This window comes from Rhipicephalus microplus, chromosome 7 (genome assembly GCF_043290135.1).
Source record: "Rhipicephalus microplus isolate Deutch F79 chromosome 7, USDA_Rmic, whole genome shotgun sequence".
NCBI lineage: Eukaryota > Metazoa > Arthropoda > Arachnida > Ixodida > Ixodidae > Rhipicephalus > Rhipicephalus microplus.
Window position 1 is genome coordinate 48,069,814 of NC_134706.1, and position 23,621 is coordinate 48,093,434.

The window sequence follows — 23,621 nt, forward strand, 5'->3', positions numbered from 1 at the left end:
AGTGTAGTTCTAAATGCATAACCATTTATCCACCAGCACAGTGAACAAAACTGTGTGCCCATTCATCACGAATGATAAGCATCATTATAAATAAGTCTAGAAACGGAAAAAAATTATGTGGTGCCGAGGTTTGAACCTAGGCCCACACGCTCTAAAGGCTGATGTCTTGGCCACTGGACTACACGCAAGTAGTTGCGGGACGAGAATGTGGTTGAATCATATGAATGTGTTTTAGCAAAAACTAAAGCCCTCCACTGGAGTATTCCTTATAATCATATCATTTGATATGTGAATCCCTCTTATAATATTAATGCGATATCGTTGAAGAGCTTGTTTCGGTTTGTTTGTCATTGGTTGTGATTAAAAGAAATGATCATTTTATGCGTGACCGAAAAATCAAGAATGATGGCAATGAAAGAATAAAAAACTTCTGGAGCAGAGTGTGGATAAAATCCTGGTCATTTAGGTCCGAGTGCGGATCGAACCCGAGTCGATTGCGTGGAAAGTGGGTGTTGTACCACAGAGCCATGTATCTGCTTGGAAATTCAGTGAAAATGACTTAATCTGCTTGTGAATGCGGGGACAATAACCTGCATACTTTTGAACCACGTGCGTCATGTATCTATGCTCCACAATACAACTTGTAATATCGCAGTGATAATGCGTGGTACAAGCATTAATAATGCGTGGTACATGCACACATGTCATACAGCACAAACGACTTTTCTGGTGGGGACAGCACCTCCACAAACTCTGATGGAGGCGAGCCTTTGATACGATTCCGGGAGAACTGGTACTGTGACCGTTGTGCTGCTCCACAATTATCACTAATTATATTACTTTATTCTGCTTGTGCTATTAAATACCACCCCTTTATTTCCTTACTCACTCTTCTGGGTTAGCAGGTGGGGTGTCGCACTTATAAGCTCAAGGGCCCATGTTCAATTCCTGGCCACAGCAGCCAATAGGGCCAGAATACAGGAATACCTGCAGTTGTATAATCAAGTGTATAGTAAAGCACCCTGTCTCATTGCAAATGATCGGGACACCCCCACTCTAGCACGCCTCATAATTCTGTCCTTGTTTTGACATGTAAAGCTTCATAGATTGTTATTTCGGTACAGCAATGCGTCTCAAATTTATAGGCTTGCCTCGTAGTTATCTCCGGGGCTTAGCATGTCACACCTCTTAAAATTGTACTACTTTAAGATCACAATGGCTCTGAATTGCCTAAAACTCTCGAAACCGCAGCGCTGAAGAAACTTGGCTCAAAGAAGACGTCAACCCAGGATTCCTATTGCCTACAGAGCTATTCCACTTACATAACGAAGCTGAGGTGTCAACGTGACACTGCAGCGGTAGTGACGGCGAACAAGAAGTCCTCGCCGGGGCATTCTGACGAGACTGTGGAAGAAACGGGTATGGCTCGCAAGCGGAAGAGGTTGGTTATTTTTCTCTACGATTCTGATTCCAGTGTGTTGTAACCTTATGATCATTATTTTTTTTCAAGCAAGGTCTTTATAATTCGGAAAAGGACGGACCCAGCCTTCAAAGACAAGTACACGAGAATAGAAGTCATTTTTTAATAAAATGGGTTCCAAACTATAAATGCATATTCAGGTGCTAGACAACCTAATGTTTTGTAAGTCATGGTTTCTTGAGGAGCTAGCCGAATGGTGTGCTAGAGATAGCCCAGAGTTTTATTTTGTTTTTTGGTAAGGCTTTAGTACATATCATTTCAATAAGCTTGTTCCAAGATATATTGTCAGTAAATAGAAGACCCTTGATACATGTACTAAGGGTACTTTGAGTAAAGAAGAGTTATTGAAAGAGTACAAGACAACTGAGGGAGCTAAACGGCGAGTGAATGTCATGTAAAAACTTATGATGTTGCACCATCAGCAGAATTGTGAGAATGTGTCGCTAAGATAGCATTAGTAAAGGATCAATTTGCAACTCTGTAGATTGATGTTGCACCATCAGCAGAATTGTGAGAATGGGTTGCTAAGAATTGAACGGTCTTCACTACGGTTAATAGTGTGGTAGAAAATGCAATCCTCTCCATATAGCACATACTCGTGGTTACATTTTGTGCAAAACTACTAGCCAGCCTAGTTCAAATGAATTCATCCTTAAGCCACTTTGCAGGAGACAAACAAGGTTGAATTAAGGAGTACCATGGACGAGCGCAACCATTCATGTAAACTTTTTACTTTATCCTTGTCTCGCGCAGAGCAGCTAAAAAATATATTTTGTGGTAAGTCATTAACGTAAAGCAGTAAGAGAAGAGGGCCAAGCAGTGTACTCTGTGGCACGCCGGAGGAAATATTAGCAACAGGGGAGTCGTAAGCACTGTGGTGTACCTGTTTAGAATTACCTGACAGAAAACTGGCTATCCAGTCTATGTGTTTAGGATTATTTAGAATGAGGCTGTGCTTAAATTAGTAGTTTATGCAGTACGAGCTTCACACATATCTATAAAGAATCGCATCAATCTGTGCAGTAAGATCTAGTGCTTTAGAAATGTCATACGTGAACTCGACCGACTTACAGTGACTTACACCATGTTACACCAACAGAAGAACCATGTTGGCGATCCTTTACTATGTTATTTGTTTCGCGGTACACTTGAACGTCATTGTAACGAAGTTGCATTTGACACGAAAATAACTTCGCTATATCCAAAAATTTGTTGTAAACATATTGCTACGATACTGAGGGGACGGGATAAGAGGAGAACGGAATGGTCACGAGCGGTAATCTGCCAGATCCTTGGACTCTCCCATTCGTCATCTCCTGTAAATAAAGGCATCTCACCTAACAAAATTGGTGGAAGGTGCGTGGTACTGGGGAGCGATCCCAGGCGAACGATCACGGAAGCGCTACCTCAAGAACTACGCTGAAGCCGCCGGCTGGCCGGTCTACCACCACTCTCTATGGATCCAATTGCTGACGGCGACACCATGCACTCTTCGTCTGACGCTACGTCGCCCCGACACATAGTACCTCGAAACTTCTCTGAAAAGGTCGGAGAATATGTCGATGAATGGCTGAAGCACTTTAATGTTGTGAGTAAATACAATTGTTAGGATGCGGCCTCCCAGTTACCAACGTCGGATTGTTTCTTCAACGGACAGCGTTGGTGTGGTTTGAACCACAAGGAAACAATAACGACCTGGGATAGTTGGAGAAAGAAATAGCGAGCTGCTTGAGGGACCCATTGATGAAGAAGCACACTAAGCAAACTTTCATGCAGCGTGCTCAAGTTCGCGGTAAAACATGCACAACTTACCGTATTTACTCGCATAATCCTCGCACTTTTTTGCCGGAGAACCGATGCAAAGTTGGGGGGTGCGAGAATTACGCGGGGAAAACTTTCCACGAAAACGTACAGAGAGAAAAAGAAAACGAAGTGGCCGCAAATCCGGATTCTCACACCAGCAATTAACAGCAAGCTTTAAGAAGTACTAATTAAAACTTACCTCAACAATAAAAGCAGAGGTTCAACACAAGGCAAGATTTATTTGAGACACAAAAAGTCGAAGCAAATAGTCGAGAATTAGAATGCCATACACAAAGCTTGTGGGCCTTGCGGCGCAGCGGTAGTGTTCGTCGCTCAACAGGAGCCCTCAAAAGGTAAGCGTAGGACGTCAATATTGGGCTGATGGCTATTTAACAGAATCGTCCGCAGTTTCCTTCTGAAGAAATAAAATTTACCATCAATCCCAGTTTTAGGCATACGGCAGGCCCAACGCATCTTGGTGGCTTTCAGCTGCCATCACCAGTAGCGAACACAAAACTCATAGACTCTGAAAGGCCTAACGGCGGCCCTGTTGCCGTTGTTTAGTGCATGATTTATCACTTGCATATTGAAGCAGCTGTGTAGCATCAGTATCGCCCCACAACGTGCCAAAATTACCGACACAACATACAAAACTCGCCGCAACGCACACTGGCCCCTTCGGCTTGGCTTGGATTGGATTGAAAATCTGTGCAATAGTACGCTTGATGCTTAAGAGATGGCGCACGCTATCGTCATTTTTGGCTGGAACGAGCAGACGACTTTATTGCGGCAGTTTTCAGGGGTGCGGTAATTACTCGAGGAAAACAAGAATTCATATTTTTGTTGGGCGATGTGGGGGATGCGAGAATTATGCGAGTGCGAGGATTACACGAGTAAATACAGTATATTGAAGAGATTCTGAAATTGTGCCAGTCTGACGACCCATGCATTAAAGAAGATGATAAAGTTGAGCATCTCCTCAAAGGGATTGCTGAGGATGTCTACAATTTCCTCATAGGCAAGGACACCTTGGTGGGTGTGGCGGACGTAATCCAACACTGCCGCACTTTTGAGACACTGAAGGCTAGGCGCATCACTCCCAAATTTTGTAGACTTGCCAATGTCACCACCGTTGCAAGTGTCGACGTCGCTCCAATATCATCCTGCAATCTTACCTCAATGATCAGACAAATCGTATGCGAGGAACTGGACGACGGGATGCTGTCACCCCGCTGAGGGCACATGCTAGCAGTGCCTCCCCACCATACGATGCAATGTATGCTGCCGTTGATGCCAGGCTATGTGACGTGCTGTAATCAAGAGCACCGAAGCTTCCAACCGACAACCTACGTCTTCGCCGCGGTTTCCAGAATGCCTCCAGCCAATCACCTAGAATGGTGTCTTCGTGGCGCGATCATGGGTACATGGCGCCTCGTGAAAAGTTTGGCGACATGCATGAGGCCCCTGTGTGTTATAACTGCAGTTCCCATGATCATGTGGCTCGATTCTGCGCTCAAAGGCGTTGCCCTTAGCAGCGCTACTACGAGGGACCACCAGCTTCTCGACAAAACAGCTGGTGGGGTGGTAGCGCTCGGTGCTAGGCGCGTATGTTGGGGACGGCTTCCAGAAAACCGCCTGCAGTGGCACACATGTGGGACGCAAGTTTCACCTGAATTGCCGCAACAACTCGCCTTCCTCCGTGTGAAGCTTGACGCCCCCCCCCCCTTGCAGCACGCCGGCTCCATTCACCATCCCCTGGTCCATGCGTCACCTCCCCCCTCTGGGAAACTAGGTGTTGCGGCCAACGGAGGTGAGGTCGCTGAACATTTTTCACTACATCCACCTATGCTTCCACCTGTTTTTATGATTCAAAATAAGGTCCCCGTGCTTATTGATGGACTGCCTACGATGGCTTTAGTAGATACTGGAGCAGCAGTTTCAGAAATTGCGGCTAGGACATAAAGTGTTGTTTCGCTTGGACAGTTGTGCAACATTTCGTGCAGTGAGCGGGGAGACGCTGTGCCCTATCGGTGTGTGTGTTGTTAGCGTTACTTTGGGCGACAAGGTGTTCGAGGCAGATTTCGGTGTCCTGGCCAGCCCCACCCATGACATCATCTTGGGTATCGATTTTCTACGCGAGTGCGGTGCTATTGCAGATTGCCGTGTTGGCGAGGTTATTCTATTGGCATTTACTGACGAACCCAAGGGCTGTCAAGGATACATCACCGTGATTGAGAATGTTATCTTGCTGCCCAGCTCAATGAAGAATGTTCGCGTTGACGCCTCCGCCTCGAACGCCGGCACGTTTGATGTTCTTGTGGAGCTGGTTCCTCTCAATTGGGCCAAGAAAAATGTGCTTGTTCCACATTGTGTTCTTTCCATAAGTGAAGGGCAATTGGCCTTATGGGTGTTAAATTATTCCACTGAACCTGTCATGCTATCCTGTGGATTTCAACTCGCCCTCTTCGAACAAAATGCAAACAGTTTTGGATCTTCAAGCGACGAGAGCTTAGACCATATTCGTACAACGCACCATACAGAAGCCAACTTTCTAAGTATAGTAAACAAGTCGCTATCATCATAAAAACGTCGAGCTTTGATCAAAGTCCTCTTACTATATTTGACGTTGTGCAGAATGAAGAGCAAATAAGTGTACCTGAGTCACGTACTCGCCACGGAATTGAAACAGGATCCGCTCACCCTGTCTGGCAGAAACCATACCGTGCGTCATCTGCGGAGTGCAAAGGGATTGCTCAACAGGTAGAAAAGATGTTAAAGAAGAGGGTCATCCAAGAGTCGTGTAGCCCTTGGGCTGCCCCTGTGATTTTTGTTCGGAAGAAGGATGGTACGTGGCAATTCTGCCTGGATTACAGAAGCCTCTACTCGGTTACTAAAAAGGATGTCTACCCACTTCTCAGGATTGATGATGTCATTGGTTGTTTACATTCGGCATCGTACTTCTCCTCCCTGGATTTGAGAGCTGGCTATTGGCAAATCCCCATGCATCTGAATGACAAAAAGAAAACGGCTTTCATAACCCCAGATGGTCTATTTGAATTCAATATAATGCCTTTTGGCCTATGCAACGCCCCAGCCATGTTTGAGCGCTTCATGGACACTATATTACGTGGACTAAAGTGAGAAGTTTGTCTTTGTTACTTGAATAACATTATAATTTTTGGCCGTACATTTTATGAGCACAGCCATCGTCTAGACATTGTTCTCACCTTCCTTGAGAGAGCTAAGCCCACCCGGAACTCTAAGAAGTGTCATTTTGGCAACCGTGAGACTGTGGTTCTTGGTCACCTGGTGGACAAGCATGGTGTTCGACCTGAACCCCGGAAAGTCGCTGCAGGCAGCACCTTCAAACAACCTCTGTCTGTACGAGACTCCCGAAGTTTTTTGGGCTTACGCTCGTACTTCCGTCGCTTCGTGCCTAAGTTCACCGACCTCGCTTACCCTTTGACGTGCCTACTCAAAAAGGACGCACCTTTTCAATGGTCAGCAGAATGCGCGTCGTCTTTTTCGGAACTCAAGTTTGTTCTTACGCCAGGGCCCGTGCTTTGCCAATATGACCCGTCTGCTGCCACAGAAGTTCATACTGACGTCAGCGGTGTAGGTATTGGTTGGCCCCGTGTTGGTCCATCGCCATGGAGCTGCTGAACTTGTCGTTGCCTATGGCAGTTGCTGTTTATAAGTAAACCGGAGCGAAACTACACTGTCACAGAGCAGGAATGTCTCGCGGTCATATTCGGAGTGCACAAGTTTCGCCTTTATATCTATGGACGCCGATTTTCGGATATCATGACCACCATTCTTTATGTTGGCTCACTGGACTACGGCACTTATCCGGTCGTCTTGCTCGTTGGGCGTTACGATTGCAAGAACACGACTTTGAAGTCAGTTACAAGAGCGGTCGTCGTCATGCTGATGCCAATTGCCTTTCATGGCTTCCCCCTTTCCACAACAAAGTGTGCTGCAGACAGCTTTGATGAATATTTGGCGGTAGTGTATGCTACATTTCTTGACCTAACAACTTTTCGCGCAGAGCAACACAGTGACAACAGTCTCGCTTTCTTCTTTATCTTTGGACCGAACGGTCAACACGGTTTCGTCGTAAAGGATGGTGTTCTTTAAAAGAATTGTTCCGGCATAGGTCCCCGTGTACTCCTAGTTATGCCTACAAGCTTGCAACAACTCGTACTTCGAGCAATTCACGACGACCCAACATCTGGCCATATGGGTTTTTCTAGGACATTTTATCGCACCCAAGATCGCTTTTTCTAGCCGAAGATGCGTAAAAGTGTGACTGCATACGTTGCGAGCTGTGAGCAATGTCAACGCTACAAGCGTCCTACAACACCGCCAGCTGGACTGTTTAATCCCATAGCACCCCGGGGTTCACCATTTGATGTCGTCGGTGTTGACCTGCTCGGCCCTTTTCTGTGATCAACGAACGGCAACCGATGGATTATTGTGGGCATTGATCACCTCACATGCTACACCGAAACTGCGGCGATTCCTGTGGCAACTCAAGTTTCACAGTTCATGCTGTCTCACATTATATTACACCGTGGATCCCCCCCATATCATCATCAGTGACCGCGGGCGGCAATTGGTTGCCGATGAAGTTCAAAACCTCCTGCATCTTGCTTCGTACCATTTTCGTCACACTACCTCGTATCACCCGCAGGCTTATGGTTTGACGGAATGAACTAATAGGACTCTCGTCAACATGATTTCTGTGTATATTGATTCCGGACACAAAACATGGGACACCATCTTGCCATTTATAACTTACTCCTACAACACTGCACAGCAGGAAACATAGAGATACGGTTCATTTTATCTGCTCTAATTACGCCAACCCTGCACAGCACTTGACACTATTCTTCCTTTTTTTCGAGAATGATCAACCTACTCACGCTGGAACTATTTGCAGCACAGGAGAGGCCCGGCGCAATCGCCTGTCTTTGAACTTTCGTTTCCCAGTAATGTTCTTAAGAACCGTTACGACAGAAGTCAGTGGCATGTATTGTTTGCGAAAGGAGATTTGGTGTGGCTTTGGATGCCGCTTCGCAAGGGCGGCCTCTGCAAAAAGTTTCTGGCCAGCTACACTGGTCCATCTGTTGTCCTGGAACGTCTGAGCGATGTCACGTACGCGATATCTCGGCTGTTGTCAACTGGCCGCCGCTCAAGCAAGACCGACGTCGTCCATGATGCCTGTTTAAAATGATTTCATCATTGCAACGAAGCCTAACTCGCCTGGTGGGCATCGTCTGCAAAGGGGGAATTGCTACAGTACTGAGGGGACGAGTGGGAGAAGGGGAGAATGAAGTGGACACGAGTTGTGATCTGCCAGATCCCTGTACTGTCGCATTCATCATCTCATGTAGATAAAGGCATCTTACCGTAACAATATATTTGAACCACAGTAGCTATTTCCCGAGCAATTATTCATTTACTTGGTTATAAGTGATAATTTGTAATATTCATTCATTCATTCATTTATTTATACTGTTAGCCCAGAAGTGGGCCGTTACAGGGTGGAAGTACAAACAATTATTCGCAAAAAAGAAGTACCGTACAGGTCTCGAGATAATTTCTCGGTATTATTGTGTTCATTATATTCAGGTTTGATTGTAATTGATAACATCAATAATAATTATGTATTCCATGTGGCTTCTAGGAGTCAGAAGTAAGAGAAATTGGCCGGTAGGTAGTTAACACCTCTTTGTAACCTGATTTGTGCAATAGCAGAATTATAGTCTGTCACCATGAAGAAGAAATGCCCGTGGCTTCCAAACACTTCTTAAAAATAATTGTCAGACATCAACTAGTCCGAAGAGAGTAACGAACAAGAAAAGCATTGCACAAATGGTCAGGACCATGAAGCTTTTATCAGGCTTTACCACTAATTTGCAAACATCATCAAGAGATATGCAGAGGTCACTCATTGCTTCTGCTATGCCACACACAAAAGAAGTAGGGATATTGATGTTATCTTGAGTAAAAACATTTTAAAATAGTTAAATGCAGGTGCGACTTGTCTGTTCACCATTAACCACCATTCACCATCGACAACCATTTAGTTGTTTTATTTACCGTTGTCGACCATTGATTGATTTTAAGCTACTTTCCATCTGGAATGATTTCTCGCCAGTGTGAATTACCGTAATTACTTGAATCTAACGCGCACCTTTTTTCCGGTTAAGCGAGTTCATAAATCACATGCGCGTTAGAATCGAGTACGAACAAAAAAAATTACGGTCAATCTATTGCCATTGGCAAATCCAAAATGGCCGCCCCCTACGTGCATCGGCATGGCGCGTCGGCCATTTCTGCCTATGTGTTTCCCATGTGCGGCACTTCGTACGTGTGCTGAGGAGTTCGTCATCTAGTTGTGCATTAGCATCGACGGCGTGGAAGGGCCGACTCCAAAAACTCGAGTGCACCACGATGCCGCTTTTAAAAGAAAAGTCATCGCGTGTGCAGAAACGGACGAAAATCGGGCCGCATCGCGGTCGTTCGGAGTTCCCGAAACGTGCGTGCGGGACCGACGGAAACAAAAGCAGAAGATTGTCGACAGCAACGCTTCACGCAAAGGCTTCAGTGGACCACAGCAGGGTCGGTTTCCGCAAATTAAAGAGCTGCTCGGCCAGTATGTGCTTGAGCAGCGAGCGGCACAGCGGCCCATGACGACAGAACTGCTCCAAGTGCGGGCTATGCAATTAGTCTTAAAAGAAGGTCTAATGCGGAGCCAGTTTGAAGAGAGCAGGTGCTGACTAACTTTATGAAGAGAAAATGCTTTTCCCTCCGAAGGGGAACATGCATATGCGAAAAGTTTTGCGGAGGAGTACAATGAAAAGCTTCACAGTTTTCAGAGGTTCGTCCTAAACTTGCGGCGCAACAATGGCTACCTGCTTGGGCAAATCGGGAATGCCGATCAGACGCCTCTTTACTTCGACATGCCTGGCACCACAACCGTCGAGAAGAAGGGGGCGAAGCAAGTTCGCGTGCTGACATCGGTCCACGGTAAAACTACAGTGACGGCAATGCTCTGTTACACGTCAGATGGGCACAAGCTTCGCCCGTACCTTATATTTAAATGGAAGACGCTCCCGGAAGGAGTCGTTTTTTCGAGTGGTGTGATCGTGCGGGCCAGCGAGAAAAATGGGTGCGCGTTGCAATCGATGTCTTACGGTTTTTTTTTTTTTTTTTTTTGCTGTGGAAATTGGGTGCGCGTTACGATCGAGGGCGCGGTAGAATCGAGTAAATACGGTAATATTTTTTATTGTATGACCAATCTTACTGAGAAAACGAATTCATAAATGAAATCGCAACTATTGGCTGTTGCAATCGGTCAGTAACTGCTTTATGCTCCCCGCACATCTGCATACGGGCGTTTACCTTTGACTCGCAGATCTGCCTCATTGACCTCGCTGGGATCCATCCAACCCCGTGTGTCGAAAGAGGAAAGCGGTGAGTGCAGAAAGTAATATTCACAATTGTGTTTCGGGAATGTTGACAGCATCGGCTGTGCGTCATGAACTGTCAGACCTTTTATGTAACGAAACATGCTTCTGACATGAAAAAAAAAAAAAAAAAAGCTCGTCACAGGGTTACTTAAGGATTCATCTTAAGACGACTCAAAGATGGAAGCTTTTTTTTTTTCTCAGTCTATGTGTTCATCCTGTCCCGTCCACCCTAGAAACCTTCGTGCACCTTGTTGGTTTTTCAGTGCGGTTGAAGGTCGCAGGCACCTTGCCTGATTTTGCGCGGCCTCCTAGGTGTGCCCATGTTTGACCAAGCGATGATGTCGTGTTACCATATTATATGACGTCATAGTGATGTCATTGTGGCATCATGACAACACAAATTTTATCAACTTTTGGCACGATTGTGAGGAACATGGAGATGTCATCACATGATGATGATTTTGTGCATCACACGTGTTGATGCCAACGCGGGACGCTGACCGGTTTTCATGTTTGATGAGGCATCCGAGTGAGGCCCTTGCCCTAAAATGGGCCACAGAATGTGACAGTGTCGACTTTCGAATGACGAATTTTTCCGCCACCTCTGTTTTGGACGGGCTGCTTCAATGAGCTTCTTAATAAGAATTTCGAGCTTCTTTTGGAGCGGGAGTTTCTGATGCGGCCGCTTCTTCTGCATCGTGCTGAAATACCCATGTAAACTTGTGCAGTGGGCTTCACACAGGTAGCAGTACAAGCCAGTATGACTACTGGATTGGCTTGATCGGGTATGATTATGCTTCCCACGGTTGTGAGACTACCTTTGGAGTGTGCACTGCGTGTAGGGTTTGTGCCGTTTAACCGTATCGGACCGATAAGCAGTGTTTCGATGAAGCAAAGCATTTCACTGTGCCGAGTGTAGAAATCCAACTGAGTGATCCTGTTTAATTCCCTTAATAAGGCATTTTTATTTAACCGAGTTTGGTTTATTGGGATTTCACGGTGGGTGTTCATGAGGAAACGCATATGTGGTACCCTGCTTATGAAGGGCACCTCATATAAAAGACAAGAACGACTGCTAGGTGCGTGTTTCCTATAAAGAGGTTTAACTGCTAGTCTGTAACACACACACCTTCCCATGTAGAAAATCCTTGAGGGCAGTGCAGATAGAGAGCCTTCTATGTCCGTCCAAGCAGTGCATGTGAAGTATTTAATGCGAAGAATTCACGAGCTGCCAATACACAAAGATGGAGAAAACAGTGTTATTGGGCAAGCAGGCAGAGCAAGAAAGTTGCAGGGAGGCGATGAGTGCTACCTGTTGTATGAATCATTTGATGTAGCAGAAGGAAGCACCCTCTTTAAGTGGGAGCTCTTGCATGGACAACAAACTACACTCAAACCTGAACATAAGGAACGTGAATATAACGAATTATCAGTTTTAACAAAGTTAATTATAAATAGTCTTGCAATTTATAATAGGATATGCATTTATAATGAATATTCAGATATAACAAACCTAATTTTGTAGAAGGTACTACTTTGTTATAACAAAATTCAAGTGTCCTACCTTCGAGTGCTGAGTAGTAAAAGAATTGCTGACTACTGTAAAGTCCGTTATTTCGTTCATGGGCGTGACATGCAGCCTCATCAAGGTAAAACTAGGATCGTGACTAGATGTTCTAACGCAGTAGCTTGACTACGTACGTCAATATTAGAAAAGCATCAGTGAATTTTTTACGCATTTTTGGAAAACCTAATGAAGTTAGGTGGAGTTTACTTATAGTTTTGCTAATTTTTGTTAATGGCAACAATGAACCCTGAGAGTATCTGCCGGGAAATGGAAATTTTCTTACATTGCAAGATACGTAAGATTTGGTTTCTTTATATCCTGTTCTAACTGTATCCAGGGATTGTGTATTCGTAACGCCATAACTATGACAACACTATTCTTGATTTATTTTGCTTTTTATTAGTTTTTTTATATAGCTGGGTGGCCTTTAATAGGTAATTGGCAAAGCTTTGTGCACAGTTTCTCCTACATTTCCTAAATACGTTGTCGTCCTTGGATTTCCTAAAAGCTGCAGACCATCTTATTTCTTACGCTTTGGCTAATGTTATGTCATCACCAACAGTGTTTATCTGTACAATGCTGTAAAATATGGTTAATTACAACTCAAAAGTCATTACAGTCTAACCCCTTTATAACAGGCGTTGATATAAGGGACAAATGGCTGTAAGGGAAACCAGTGGGCCCACAGTAAAATACGGGTTAAGAAAATGCATATGTGTTGTCTTTTATAAGAAATGCATATGTGTTGTCTTTTATAAGAGACACTTCATATAAAAGACAACACTTGCTACCAGAGCATGCCTCTTATAAAGGGGCCTAACTGTAGAACATTGTTCAAATTAAGCTGAATTCAAATTAGCAGACGTGTGCTATAATGAATGGACGTTGCACCACACTGTGCAGGCAGAACCCTTCATCGCAAACTAGGCACTAATTCGCATTTGCGGCTGGTCATTTTGTAAATATAGTTCATCGAGCTCTAACAGGGAACGCAATTGATTGATCAGTCAGTGAAACTCGAGAAACTGATGCCGGCATGCATTCATGCAAGCTGTGAACTTTAATGTAAAACATGTGGTGCTCTTTATGCTTTAAAACATGTTTATATCAATGGCAAAGTAAACACAAATAAAATAAAAAATTAAAAGTAATCAGTAATTTTCATTGGCTTGTGTTTCTCCTGTTACGACTCCACGAGCATCGTTTCCATTTTGCCAAGAAGGTCCATTGTTGGGTTTTTATTCTCATCTGAGAAATGCTAGGGTACCATTATTTTGTATCTTCCATCAATTAGGTTTGGTTTGGTTATGCCAAACATCGGGATCACTTTGGGTGGACTTCCGTGAGGAGCATTAAAAGCCAGGCACTCCCAATTCTAATTAATCGTTGTGGACACTGATGGGTTCAAAATATTGGGAGTCCCCCCATCCAAATACACAGGGCTGTGTCAATACCAGAGCGGTCAGTTTGAATTGACCGAGTTCGCATTGACGAAGTTTTATCATTATCAGCAGTTTCCTGTCTTTGCAGGGTTTTTGCATTTGCCAATATTATTCGGATGCCAAAAGTGTTCCCACAAAAGACAAAAAAGAAGCTTTCCCCTGTTTCTTTATTTATTCATACTACTCACAGCACCTGTTGGCATTACAGTGGGGGGAGGGGGGCAGAAGTACGTACATATTGCACAAACATGAAAGCTGAATACAAGAAATGTTTGAGCATGGCATACTGCAGTACAACATTTCAATGCAAGAAGCCATCATACAAATTAAAGCACGGCAGCAAAGCTGGTGTTATCAGCGATACGCACAACTACTGATGGTAGGCGATTCCAGTCATGAATGGTCAAGGGAGAAAATTAACTTTTGAGCAGTTCAATGCAGTATTCGTGTTGGTGCACTTCATGCACTTAGTCCGCACGTTTTATGCTCCACCAACAAATCAATTATGTGGTAGACTCAAACCTCGATACAACGAATTCGGATATATAACGAAATATTGGATAAAGCGAAGTAATTGAAAAATTGTCTCGCAATAGATTTAGTGTTATGAATAAACCTTTATAGCAAATGTTTAGACATAATGAGCATATTTTCATGTAAGATACAAGTTTGTTATATGAGGTTCGAGTGTAATCACTAATCAGGGCTGGAGTTCTGCAAGGATAATTTAGTAGCATTAACTGATCTGGTGTACCACTTCAGAATTCTTCCTGTATGTGTATCTTGCAAAAAAACACCTGCAGCTGCATTATAATGTCACTTAATTGAGACATTATGCATGTATGCCACAACATTTTTTTTAGGAGAGTCGTGTTACCGTATGGTAAGCATAGAAATGCCATGTCGTTATAGTCAGGATATAGCATTTTTAGTCAGCAATTTCTTTTATCAGACACTTTATTGATCTTATCACGTCACTGTATACGGCCATACTCATTGGGTCAAAAGATGTTGTTTAAAAAGCTTCGTGCTGACCATGATGGTACAGTATTTTCTTACTTACCGAACACTGAACCGGTGCTGTTAAAATACTCCAATGCAGTTGAGTTTCTTTATAACATATAACATGCATGCACTGGGATGCGATTGTTGTCTTTTATATGAGGTGTTTCTGATAAGCATGGTACCATTTATGCATTTTCTTATCAATACCTATTTGAATGTAGGGACACAGGTGTCTTATCAGTGCGTCTTGCACAGGAATCTAACTGTAACTACTTCTCTTTCATTTCACTTAACGAACTTCGCATTTGCTCCTTTCTCCAGACAAACTGCAGAAGGTAAGCAGGTGGCGCTTTCTCCTGCCTCGTAATGGCTGGAAAAAGCATTAAAAAAATATGCATTGTTCATTTCAGGTGAGTCAAAGCCGAAGCTGGTGAAAAAGACGACGACGCCAGCGGTGCAGATTGCCATCACCAAAAAATTGTTCGAAGAAAACGACGACTGGAGCTAGGGACAAGTGCGAGAGCATTCATCCTCCGCCCGTCACCTTTCATTCATCTGCATATGCTCGTCAGCATTATATAAAACCCATTATCTCAAACATCCAGAGTTTTATTCACGTTGTCTTCCTGTTTGGTGATCTATTTAATCTCGTGGCCATCTGCCTTATAGGACCCCTGAAAGCGAAATTTTTGTTGGTGTCTTTTTGGTATAATAATTTGCAGTCTTTTGTCTGGTAATGCCGAAATTGTATTTTGAAAATGCCCGAACATATTGCGTAATTAATGGTAGTGTCATCAGTTATCGCTCATTTTATCACTTCGAAACGTCCGCCTCCTATCATAAGAAACTAGCGCCTCACAGTGGAGGAGCACCTGAGAAAACATACGCTGAAGCTTTGGTGGCGCTGCCAATGCATTTTTCAAGTTGGTAAAAGTGCATGATAAAGAATGAAATGGTGTGGGTACCTCAGTTGGAGTTCGAGCAGGGGTGAAAAGGTTGTTTCAAAACGACAATGCGGAACCGCTGGCAGCCACATGTACCAACTAAGTGACGTCAGAAGTAGAGTAGACCTGCATGGATGTTTTCCCCTCGAGGAACACGAAACTGCTCGGTACTTGCAAGTGCGTGCTATTGGGACACCCATCGACGTCTTTGCGGTATGCAATTCACACAAGCTTTAACTTTGCAGCCCACGTCATATTAAGCAGCGCTCTTAGGGGATGCGGAATGTGTGTAGCAAAGACACCAGTGAGCGTCCGTTGTGCGCGCTCGCAGATGCCATGACATTCCACGTTCTGTAGGTGAAGTGACCATGTGGGTTCACTTGGGCTGATGTCACCTAGTTAGCGCGTGTAGCTGCCGATGGTGCCACATTGTCCTTGTAAAAGTAACCTTTTCACAACCCTTGTTAATGGCTTGTCTCCTCAGAGAAAAGAAAAGCATTCCTGACGTGAACAGCCAAAACCACCTTGAGAGCGACCCAACAACAAAGCGAGAGGGGCACCCTCGTCGAGCACTATACATAGAGTGCATTGACGTCACTGTGGCCATCATGTGTGGATACCAGGTAGTTGAAACATTACATGCGCTTGTATATGAATGCACGGAGCAAGAAATCGTGACACCAGGTTAGTGCTGGAGCCCCTCGCCTTAGAGTTCACCCTTGGCCCAACTGGTGAACGAAAAAATGCAAGGGAGCACAAAAGTAGACGTGGAAGGAAGAACTGCATACCTCTCTTGCACTGACCCCCTCTAATGGGATTAGAAGTCACGGTGACCACCATGTTTGGGTACCCAGTACCAAGCACCTTTTTGTGACGTCTCATGAATACTATGTATAGTCAGACAAAACTTGAGGATGTCAGAGAAGCCCCGCCGAGATGACCAAAGTGCGCCAACCAATAGCCTCTGCGACTAAAGAAATGGTCCCTCTCATGCCCTCAGCAGTGTTGTTTCAGTACATGTAAATGACATGTAGTGAAAGGAGTCTCCTTAACGTATTTTGTCAACAGGTGTCACGACGAAAACAAGCCCATTCAGCGATTTGTTGGTGCATTCGGGAGGCCATAAACTATGTTGAAAAAGGCCGGGATAGTGTATCCATCACCGCTAAAAAACACACAAGAACTTTCAAACAGCTCTAAAAATGGACAACTATGCATGTCCATCTAGCGGAAAACATATGCCTTTCCAGAGGTGTTGATCAAGCAAACAGCAAACGCTAGATAATGTGTTACAATCTGTGAGGTATTGTGAGATTCTTAATGGCCATTCGAGATGGCGAGCGCGCTGCGTGTATCTAGGAGGTCATGTGACTCTTGCTTTGGATAAAAAAAAAACTATGTACCTTCGCGCGTCTGTGTCTGTGTACCATCTTTGAGACATTGTAAAAAATGTGTCTCGACTACAGCCGAGTGCCGTTCTAGCAGAAGGAAGTGGCCACACTGCAGTCACTGCATTATGTGCCGCTTGCGCACGTTTGTGTGTGTGTGTGTGTGTGTGTGTGTGTGTGTGTGTGTGTGTGTAACAAAACATATTAATAAGTATGCACTCAGCAGTTGAAGGACGCACTAGCGGCCGTATTTTGCTATCGCATTCAACTCTTAAAGGTGAAGCTTTAAGGGACAATATAAAGGCAACTATTCAGTCGACGCTGATTGTTAAAATAACGGTCCATAAACCTCGTAGTGTTACTTTCGTACCAAGGAAGGGCATATTTTAAAATAAAATCACATTTTAGTGGTCCCCATCAAGTTAAAAATCCCCATCACTTCAAATTACCCACCTCAAAAAGCGGACCGACTCACGTCACTGTTGACGTGCACAACGTTGCCCGGCTTTACTGCTCTAGTAGCAGCAGACTGAAAGCAGCGGGAGCCACAGCAGCAACAACGCCCATTTATCAATGTCCCGCCATTAGCTTCAAGATTGCAGACGTTATTTGGTTTGATTGCGCCCCACCAGATGGCACTGCAGGTTCCGTGCAATCGCGCAAAAATTGAATTTTTGAACCACTCGCGCCATTTCCAGTAACGTCTCTCAGTTCCTTTTTCCATGAATCAAACAGAAACGAACAAGCAGCATTTTATTTGGGTCTCGATGCACAAAAGGTTTTTATTTAGTGCAGCTTGATCGATTATTACTGATTAATTGTCTGCGGTCCGTGTGATATGTCATCGAAATCATTTTGAATCAAAAATGTCCTCTTGTGGTGCATTTGTTCTTGCGCATTCACCTTAATTTCTCAGTAAGTAGGGCACTGTTGATAATATTGCCCTTTTAGATGATGTTTTACATTGAGCTTTCACTCTGGCGTTAACTGCTATTTGACTTGAGTGTCCCTTTAAGGGTCCCCCATTTTTTTTTTTTTTTTGTTCGGCTACGCACAAGAGCAATTTCCCACCGGTATTGCAGGTCAAGATCTGGTGCCTATGGGAAACGTGTCGCACCCACAGGTGGCGGAGCAGTTCACTGCTCGAACTATAGGGTTAATATACTACTCTAAAGGAAGAAAACTTCCTATAGCCCCCATGCATTAGAACCTTCATCGCATGAGTGCCGCCACGATGGAACGATACTCGGCTTTCGGGTGGTCTCAATTGCCAGTGCATGCTACATTCACTCCTGACATTTTTATTTGTTTCCTGGCTCTCTGCTTCATATCAGTCAGACACTGTCAAATAAAGTCGATTTGCTTGCTGCCTTATCGCAACGAAAAACACGGACTACGAGACGCAAGCTGGCGCAATCGGCCGCGCGGCCACGCCCTCGCTTTCAAATATCAATGCGGTACGAGGATGGACCATTGCCGGCATCTAGTGACAAAAACATTAAACGCTTTTCCTGCCCAGTAAATTGCAAAGAAAATTTCATATATGAAAATTGCATCTTCCTTAAAAGTACTTGTTATAAACAAAGTATATACTGCGATAATTTGAGTGTTTTAAATTGCTATGTTTGGCACTTCTCTAAAGTATTGTGGTGGCAGCAATCACATCGTTCCAAGATGTCAGTGCTCTAGTGGTTACAGCTTTTGTGGCCCAGCTTTTCCTGAACTTGCAACTCAGAGTTGCACTTCAGTGCCGCGTGTGTCTTTTCTTTCCTGTGTGCTTTGTTGAAGCGCTCTTTTTTTTTTTTTCATTTCTGTCATGAACCTTCCCAACTCGCCCAATCTGCTTGTCTCTTTCGGTATCAACTAATTGATAAACACCGAGCCGCACGTTCCAGCCTCGCTGCTTAACCCGTTGTAAACAGAGTACTTGAATGCATTTGTGATTATCTCGTTTTTTACAAGCTCACAGGACTGATTGATCTGGTAAAAATTGAGCGTACTCGACGAAGACAAATGCATCACGTACTTCCATTACACCTTTTTGTTGTAGTAGAAAGCCTTTTTATTTTCTGGCCTGTATCCCCCCCCCCCCCCCCTACTGTGGGTTTTGGCCATTGCTCTAGTAATAATCATCAAGGTACCTCCGGGGTGTCAGCCGGGGGGTCGCCATTGACAAGGGAGGCGGGGCAGGGGTTCAACCTGAAGGTGACGTACCGCATCGTTCGGGCATGGACCCCGATTACGCGAAGTTCACCGCGTCGCTGCAAAGCGCCTCGGCCCGGAGCAGCTCGACCGCGGTCCACGAATCCGGTGCCGTAAGCGGAACCGCGTCGCAGGTGAGTCGTGATGCTCGTCTGTGTACATAAGGTGGGGTTGGGTAAAATGCGAAAAAAAAATTTGAAGTAGTAATTTTTTTATCTTTATTTCATTCCTCACAATTAAACGTCAATGCAGAAAATGTTCTTTAAGTACAAGGTATGTGCTACCTAGATACTGCCATGTTGGCACCATTCGAGACATGTTATTTTGAAAATAAATAACGCTCCAGATGTCCCATTTTGTCCAAACCTGTGGGGCAAAACGAGACTGATAAAAAATTATTTCCCTCAGTTTTTGCAGCAGGAAGACTCAAAATTCACTCTGTGGGCCCTTAAGAAGTCTTAAGGAGCACAGTCCTTGGACACCACGCACTGAATCTAGACAGAAGGTGGTGTTTTGTCGCTCCGGAAATCTTTGCAGATCAAACACCGCCAGTCTTTCTTAGTGCTAATGTTGTTTGTTGAACGCTTGCACTTCATTGGGTTTTTCGAAAACTGGAAGGAAGATATGTTTTGACGTATCTCCTTCACCTCTTTTTGCCGTTTTGATGCAGAACTGCTCAGGCGTGTCGTGGCTTTTAACTTCGTCCGCCAGGCTTGGCGAAGCAGGGAACTAAAGACTGTGCTAGATTCACATTTTCTAATGCTTGTTGTTTTTTTTTTGAATTAGGGTATTGAAGAAACATCGTTAAAGCTCAATCCCAAGATGTGTTTGGGAACGGCTTCATTTGGAGATTCGGCCATTTTTTTATGCGTCTCTTGAGAGCAACCTTGTGAACACGTAAAAAACCTTGATGCATCGCGAATGGAGTCATATTCTCCACGACAATCAATGCTTCTTCATGTCGTTTGTCTCCCAGGGAGCTCTATATTATATTCTCTTATATGTCCGAACCCTCCTTAACAAATAAATATAACATGTAATGAGTTTAAGTTAATGGTAAGTCCACAGGACACTCTCTAAGGAAATTGGACGCCTTTTTGTTCCGTTTTGCCCCTCTCACTTGCCAAAGTTTACAAAAAAAATCACTTTGTCCCCGGGCACCAAGAGAGCTAAACTTCATGTGTTATGTAGGCTGTAGACTAAAGCAGCAAAATAAACATTTACGGTTCTGTAAACAGGCAACAGTAGCTTCATGCGCAGATCCGAAAAGTTGGCTGAGCAGAATTTCGCCTCATTATGACGGGTCACAAACACGCCGACTCCAGCAGCGTGATTTTTTGCCGCGCGAACGCTGTGAGCAATCATCAGCTTTTACACAGAAAAACGTAAACAAAGATCAGCATTTATCGCTGAAAATGAGAAACAAAAAAAGTAGTTTTTGTATTAGCTATACACAGGCCAGCGAAGCCAAAATGTCGCGTTTTGCCCCGTGTCTTCTTTTAGCCCACCCTACCCTATACCTTTTCATAGAATATTTTGGGAATATCTTTGCGCTGAACCAGATGTTCCCCTGAACGAGGAACAGAGGATCGGTGCACAGGATGGCGCCGTGTACTGTCTCTCTCGTTCTTCTGAACGTCTCGTTTTGCGATCTAGTGTTCCCGAAAGCTGTACATACCAGCTCGCCGAATTTCAAGTTTTGTTCACTCATCGTTGAAGACTCCCCAGATGCCGCACTAATGCTTCCTGTGCTGCGGGAAGTACACGCGACTCCTTAAAAACGCACTGACGAAGTAGTGGCGTTAGCCCTTGTAGTTCCTTGTCACAACCCAGAAACGAAGTAGTGGCGTTAGCCCTTGTAGTTCCTTGTCACAACCCAGAAACGAAACGTACGAAGTAGTGGCGTTAGCCCTTGTAGTTCCTTGTCACAACCCAGAAACGAAACGTATCTTCTCCCCTGTGAAGCACTCTTTCAACGAAAGCTTCTCGTACGTCACCATAATCCCCTTAGGGAAGTGCCCATACTGTGGGAAAAGGTCCTCTGACATCTTCCACGTGATGTGAGCATGTCAAATAACACCGAACCTCCCCCCCCCTTACCCCATCCCACCTGGGTGAACTGAGAGGTGACCCATGCTCGACTGATCGGACCTGGCCAGCCAAGAGGGCCTGGTCACACGCGCCCGGGTAGCAGCTAATGCCAATAGGGTCCGGTAACGAGGAGCCCGCCTAGCCATGGCCCCGATTCGGAGAGCCTCCACCTTTCACCTGAATAGAGTATCACTCCTCCTCCCTTAAAACGCACTGCCGAGACAGTGGCATTGGCATCTGTACATGCGTGTCACAGTCCAGAAGGAAGTACAAATTTATTTTCTCTTCTGAAAGATATTTTCAGCGAAGGCTTTCTGTGCCGCCATAGTTCTTTATGGCCTGTGATGTATACGTGTGACCCCCAAAAGATGCACTGTTCAGGTAGTGACGTCAGCTTTTGTACTTCCGTGAAGCAGTCCAGAAAGGGCTACTCCTCTCTCCGTTGAAAAAGTCTATAACAGTTCAAGATGAATCTATAAGTGTGTTCATCATTACCATCTTCATCATCATCATCTCATCGTCAGCCTGACTATGCCCAGTGCAGGGCAAAGGCCTCTCCCATGATCCGCCAATAAACCCGGTCTTGTGCTTTCTGCTGCCACGTTACACCTGCTGTGAACTTTTTATTCTCATCGGCCCACCTCACTTTGTGGCTACCCCTCGTGCGTTTGCCTTCTCAAGCGATCCGGTCAGTTACCTTCAATGACCAGCGCCACTGCATGTTATCCTGCCTACGCGCAACGTTTCCGGCCCATGTGCATTTCTTCTTCTTGATTTCAACTACGATATCTTTAACCGTGGCTTGTTCCCTGATCCACTCTGCTCTCTTCTTGTCGCTTAAAGTTACGCCTGTCATTTTTTTTCATCGCTCACTGCATCGTCCTCAATTTAATCTTAACCCTCTCTTTAAGCCTCCAGGTTTTGCCTCCGTAGGTAAGTACCGGCAAGATGCAGCTGTTATATGCCTTCCTTTTCAGGGTTAGTGGTAGATTACTATTCATGATTTTAGAATGCTTGCCAAATGTGACCAACCCCATCTTTATTCATCTAGTTATTTCACTTTCATGGTTTGGTTGCGCATTTACAATCTGTACTAAGTAGACATATTTCTTTACAGCTTCCGGTGTCACTCCCCCTATCGCAAAGCGCGGTTTTCTGCCGAGACTGTTGCACATTACTTAGTTTTATACAGATTAATTTTCAGACCTACTGTTCTGCTGTTTCAGACCTACCAGTTCAGCAATCATGAGCTACAATTCATTCCCTGAGTTCAATTCATTCCCATCAAGGCAGCGTCATCAGCGAATTGCAAGTTAAAGAAGCGCTGACATCAAATTTACTCATGTCAAGATTTTTGCGTCAACAAGTAGCTATCTACACCGTAGTAACGATTCGCGACCTAAAACGCATCTGAGTGACGAATGAATATCCTTAATAATGATTAATATATCCGCTATCGAACGTGGTTCAAAATGGGTCGAAAGCCCGCCAAATTTCAGTGCGGCCAGCGCTACCTCGCGGCTACGTCGAGGCCACTGCACAGCTGGTGCTGCTTCCACAAAAAATGGTGACGTCACGCACACTGGCATTTCGTCTGCTAGGAGAGCGCATGTGCAGTCAGTACAGCTGTGTCTCTGATGGTGTAGACTAAAGCCCCTCCATGCATTTTCCGACAACTAGGTTAAGTTGCGCCAACTCGTTCTTCCCTTCTTTCTTCTGTCCCTGCCTTGAGAAAGGGCCTGGTACTGCCAGTGAAACCCAACTGGTTCGCTAACACAGGATTTACCCTGTAGCAGCTCAGCACAAAGTGAAGCGAGCAAATGTGACTGTTCTTCACAAGCGTCCACTCTCTCTGTTCATCGTCGCGTACAAACTCAGCCCACTGGCTGTGTTGAGTTTCCTGACTTGGAAAGGCATGAAATGCCGCGCACTTTCCGTTTTTTCCGCGCCTCCACGCGCAGGGCAGTTCCCCGACATTCTGATACGTATTGTTACTCTGAATGATCGTACTCACGCTGCGGAGCACACGTCAAATCATTCTATGCGACATGATGAATCGCATGCACGCTTCAACATAGCAAGGAGAGCCATTAGTGATAGCTGGCCGGGAGTCGTCTGCAAACACACTCAGATAGTCGACATCATTTTTACTAGCGTATCGTCACCCAGGATGATATTTGTGGAATGTGTCACACCGAACACGTAGCACTAGTGTCGATGT

The 23,621-nt window shown here is 44.8% G+C and overlaps 1 protein-coding gene across 2 annotated transcripts in view; it reads left to right on the forward strand.

Moving 5' to 3' along the window:
* LOC119179485 (poly(A)-specific ribonuclease PARN) overlaps positions 1-15,375 on the forward strand; it is a 62,969-nt gene extending 47,594 nt beyond the window's left edge. The window contains exons 17-19 of one of the 2 annotated variants that reach the window (XM_037430562.2): positions 1,252-1,441; positions 10,707-10,765; positions 15,186-15,375. In XM_037430562.2, the coding sequence (XP_037286459.2) occupies positions 1,252-1,441; positions 10,707-10,765; positions 15,186-15,283 (347 nt within the window). In that variant the 3' untranslated portion in view covers positions 15,284-15,375. The remainder of the gene's footprint in view (positions 1-1,251; positions 1,442-10,706; positions 10,766-15,185) is intronic. The other variant, XM_037430563.2, reaches the window with a different exon arrangement.
* The last annotated feature ends 8,246 nt before the right edge of the window (positions 15,376-23,621 follow it).